Below are 4,550 nucleotides of genomic sequence, written 5' to 3'. Positions count from 1 at the left end.
ACTTAAGTTAAAACGATATATTTTAAACTCTTAGCCGTTGTTTATTGCAGTTTTATTGAGCTATTCTTATTATTACATTGTTTGATTTTTATTCTATATTATACTATATTATATTACATTATATTATAATAGGCATTATAAATTAAACTTCTATTTTGAATTTTCTTTATGTAAGTCAATTTAATACTTTTAAGACTTATTATTATTATTATTATTATTATTGTTATTATTATTATTATTATGTTGTAATGATGTTGTTTGTACTGTTCTTTGATTTTATTAAAGAGGGCCCCTGAATATCAGTTAACCTACTGGGCTAAACTGGAAGGGTTACCCTCTTTAAAGATGGTTGAAATAAAAAAAAAATAAAATAAAACAGATTTCTGGGTTTCTTTTTTTTAATTATTTTTCGAAATATTAATCATCTATAATTAATATTTTATATATTATATATAATCTATAAACACAATTCAGTAAACATTCCACAATAATGCAGACAATGGCAGTACAGTACTGTATGTAAATAATGTTATTAAGTCTTTTCCTTGGTGAATTTATGTCATTATAAGCGTTAACATTCAAACCCGTTTCGTTGTTTTCTTTACAACAAAGCATGTTTAGCATTGATTATTGTCATGTATCGAAGTGACTCTTTGTGACGTCACTGGAAATTATTGTATACAGCATAAAATCACATAGCCTATCCCAGAATCCCCTATATTTTTACATAATTATTTGCGTAGGCTAAGCACTGGAAACGGTTATAAGCCATTTTCTTCTACGGATAAAATATAGGCTTATACATAGTAGCATCACGATGGATATTTCTCAGGCAAGTATTATCTGATAATTTAAAGTAGTATACAAGAATGTACGGATTACAAAGGATCAGTCTTACAGGAAGGCCTACTAGGCCCAACCAAAAATTACGGTAGCCGATCCTATGTTTATCCTATATTCATATGAGCGTGGTATTCGTTTTGTAGATATTGATGTAGTAAACTGAAATAATCTACTTTTAGGCAAGGAAGTATACAAATTATTAAATAATACCAGTAATTATTATTGTTATTTTATACGTCCTTGTTGTTTCAGGTAGTCACAACTAGGCTTATTCATCGGCTTCGTTCCGTATGATTATGCTTTTACATCATTAGACCTACTGTAGGCTAAAAATATTTTAACGTTTCTTCAGTGGGCTTATTCCACATAATTAGGAGAGAACTATAACTGTAATATTTACATAAACGTAGTCACAAGAGGAACAAAAAAAAAAAAAAAAAACAAAAACAAACACAAAAAAAAAAAAAAAAAAAAAAAAAAAAAAAAAAAAAAAAAAAAACACTGATAGGCCTATCAATAGATGGTGCTACGGTAACCCTTTTCACGATGTCTCATGTACTGTAATACACGCAATAGTGCTATTATGAGTCCCAATAAGTATTTTGCTTTGAAAAAGAGCGAGTTGACGAATTCGAGTCAACTCGGCCCCAAGTCAACTCGGCCGCAAGCCAACTCGGCCCCAAGTCAACTCGGCCTCAAGTCAACTCGGCCCCATGTCAACTCGGCCCCAAGTCGACTCGGCCCCAAGTCAACTAGGCCCCAATTTACTGTGTACTTACTAAATATTTACCAAAAGAGGTTTGAATGCAAAATCAAAACTAAAGTGTTTTATGTCGTTGCTTTGTTTTTCTTTTCATTTACATCCACTTAAAAATAATTAAAAATGCATTTATGAAATTAATATTAAAACAATATTAATAATAACAATATTAAAAAGTATAATAGAACTAATAATGACAATAACGATATGATGACAATAATAACAATATAATCATGACGATACTTAATGAGTTATAGACATATTAAATATACTTTATATACTTATATATAATAAATTGTATATAACGATATAATCATGACAATACTTAATGAGTTATAGACATACTTTATATATATATATATGTATATATATATATATTTAAATATATATACACATATTTAAATATATATAGACATATTAAATATACTATATATATTTATATATATAGACATATTACATATACTTTATATATATATAAGCCTATATGTATATCAATTATCATATAATAGATAAAATCGAAACCGTCTTTGTATATAAACAATAACAAGAAACGAATAGCATATGTATGGACTTTAGAGACACTTTATTAGAGAAAACAAATATTTCGACCTATACTTAGGTACCATATATGTATGTATATATATATATATATATATAATAAACAAAACAATTGTTATCTAAATTCCAAAATCCCAAATGTGAGAATTTAGTGACTCTAAAACTACCCTAACAAAGTTCTACAATGATATCAAATAGTGAGAGCACTAAACCTTATTAGCATATATAAATTTATTTATTAACAAGGGCAACAATTTAAAACACTTTAATTTTGGCATAGTTTGACTTTGCATTCAAATTTCTTTTGGTAATTATTTTGTAAATATATAGTGAAATTGTAAAATTGGGGCCGAGTTGACATGGGGCCGAGTTGACTTGGGGCCAAGTTGACCTGATTCCCTAGTTGACATATAAACCTACATTTTTGCCATAAAATGTGCTGATGTAGCGCAATTGAATTTAAACCTAACTCTATTATTGATAAAATACAAACATGTCTTTTGTTAAGCATATACAAATATATTTTTTGGACATGCACAGGCATTGCTGTTGAACCAAAATGATGTACCCCGGTACTCATAATACAAACTACTCACTGGGATTTCGTCAGAGTGTCCACTTGCCAGACAAAACTATGGTAGATCATGTGAACCGTTTTCCTTTCTCATTAGATTCCAGAATTTCAAAAAGAAAATATTCACATCAAAGATCCTGATAAAGTGGAAGAAATCGTTACAGCTTTCATGAAAGGTGGTCACAGAAAATTTCAGGTACGTTTTGATAGTATAGTCAACCCTCTTTTAAAAGGGTGAACTATGGCTTCCGTGGGTTCCCACTCTAACTTACCTTAGGGCCTACATGAGGTTTATTTTAAATTTGTTTCGTCCAACTTTTTGCAGCAGCTTTATGCTTATAGGCATACATTCAAATAGGCCTATCGACGTTAATAAAAAGTGCGTCCATGGTCTTTATACATTAGTTAATATTAAATAAGACCATCGGCGGCTTCAGGTAAACATGATGTAATCGATATTTATACTTTTTTATATAAATAGTCAAAATTATTTGATGACCTCAGAGATGAACTTAACATCAGCATATCTAATTTTCTCGAGAAGCTTAAAATCCATGTGCAATCGTGAGATCGAATGGTAGTTAGTTGCAATTTTTTCTTTTCATTTTTTTTTTTTTAGGTGATCTTGATTATGCTCCTGTTGTATTTTTCCATGATTTTTTTTATATCTATTTTTATAATATATTTATATATATACTAAATTTTTATATTTAATGTTTTAATCTTACTGTTATACCCTTTTCGAAGGAAAAACTGTTACAGCAATTAAGTTTGCTCTTTGTTTATCCTGCCACCGACAATGTTATTGTCGTGTCTTTTTTGTTTTTTGTATGTTAGTATTGGCGAAATAAATGGAATGAAATGATGTAATCATATGCTTTTTTCAGGTTGTGTCAGATTTTGACAGGACAATAACACGGCACCTTCTCAATGGAAAAGAAGTTCCTACAACCTATGGTGAATGTATTTCTAATATGTTTTATCAAATAACGTATAGTTAATGTTACAAAATGTATTTATTTCATCCCTGGGTATAGAATAAAAAAGATCAGAAAAGGCATGATAGCGTGGAGTTTGGAAGAGTAAATACAACTGAAATTAAATATCGAATTAGTCAAATCCACTAGAATATAAAATAAATGGACAAGCGTATACAGTAATTAAAAGAAAGAAGTTAAAATGAATGACAAGCGAGTAGGGGAAGGCATTTCCACCTTCATAGAGAGTGGCGTAGCTAGGTATGTCAAGGGAGGGCACGTGCCCCGGGCGCCATGTTTGGGGGAGGGAAAATCGAGAGTAAAAAAAATAAGCACTTTTTTAGAAAAGCACGACGAAATTGATGTATGTCGTCAGGCATGAATATTTTCCAATTAATAGTAAGAATCTGAATGGAGTTGTTTTAATTGGCAAATTTATACAGTAGATTGTGATTTCTTTTCAGTCCATTTCGACCGTTTTCTCTTGTTTTTTTTTATCCTATTCTGTAATGACTACATGACTAAAGCTCATCCTGCCATATCTCGGAGCCACGATGGGAAAAGCGAGACATGATTTGGCACTACTTTGTATTGAGCGTGGTGAAGCAGACAACATGGCTAACTTTGATCATGTTATTAACTTATTTGCTGATGCAAAAGCACACAAAATTCAGTTGCGAGTTTAAACAATGTTAAAAATTCAGCAACTTACAAGACTCTACTATAAGATAAATTTAGAGAATAAGAATACTAAGCTGTATGCGATAAATACAACAGCCTTACAAATTAGTATAATTATAAAGTTGTATACAAAGTTCCGAACATCGTAATGCAGTTT

The 4,550-nt window shown here is 30.1% G+C and overlaps 1 protein-coding gene across 2 annotated transcripts in view; it reads left to right on the top strand.

Moving 5' to 3' along the window:
* Window positions 1-703: 703 nt before the first annotated feature.
* LOC117122449 (cytosolic 5'-nucleotidase 3A-like) overlaps window positions 704-4,550 on the top strand; it is a 9,439-nt gene continuing 5,592 nt past the window's right edge. Inside the window, exons 1-3 of one of the 2 annotated variants that reach the window (XM_033268022.1) lie at window positions 704-832; window positions 2,833-2,931; window positions 3,623-3,692. In XM_033268022.1, the coding sequence (XP_033123913.1) occupies window positions 818-832; window positions 2,833-2,931; window positions 3,623-3,692 (184 nt within the window). In that variant the 5' untranslated portion in view covers window positions 704-817. Of the gene's footprint in view, window positions 833-2,832; window positions 2,932-3,622; window positions 3,693-4,550 lie in introns of those variants that run through there. The other variant, XM_033268023.1, reaches the window with a different exon arrangement.

The sequence above is a fragment of the Anneissia japonica genome, unplaced genomic scaffold, assembly GCF_011630105.1.
Source record: "Anneissia japonica isolate Jap-2015-1 unplaced genomic scaffold, ASM1163010v1 scaffold275_len1219475_cov178, whole genome shotgun sequence".
Classification (NCBI taxonomy): domain Eukaryota; kingdom Metazoa; phylum Echinodermata; class Crinoidea; order Comatulida; family Comatulidae; genus Anneissia; species Anneissia japonica.
This window is presented reverse-complemented; position numbering and strand designations above follow the sequence as displayed.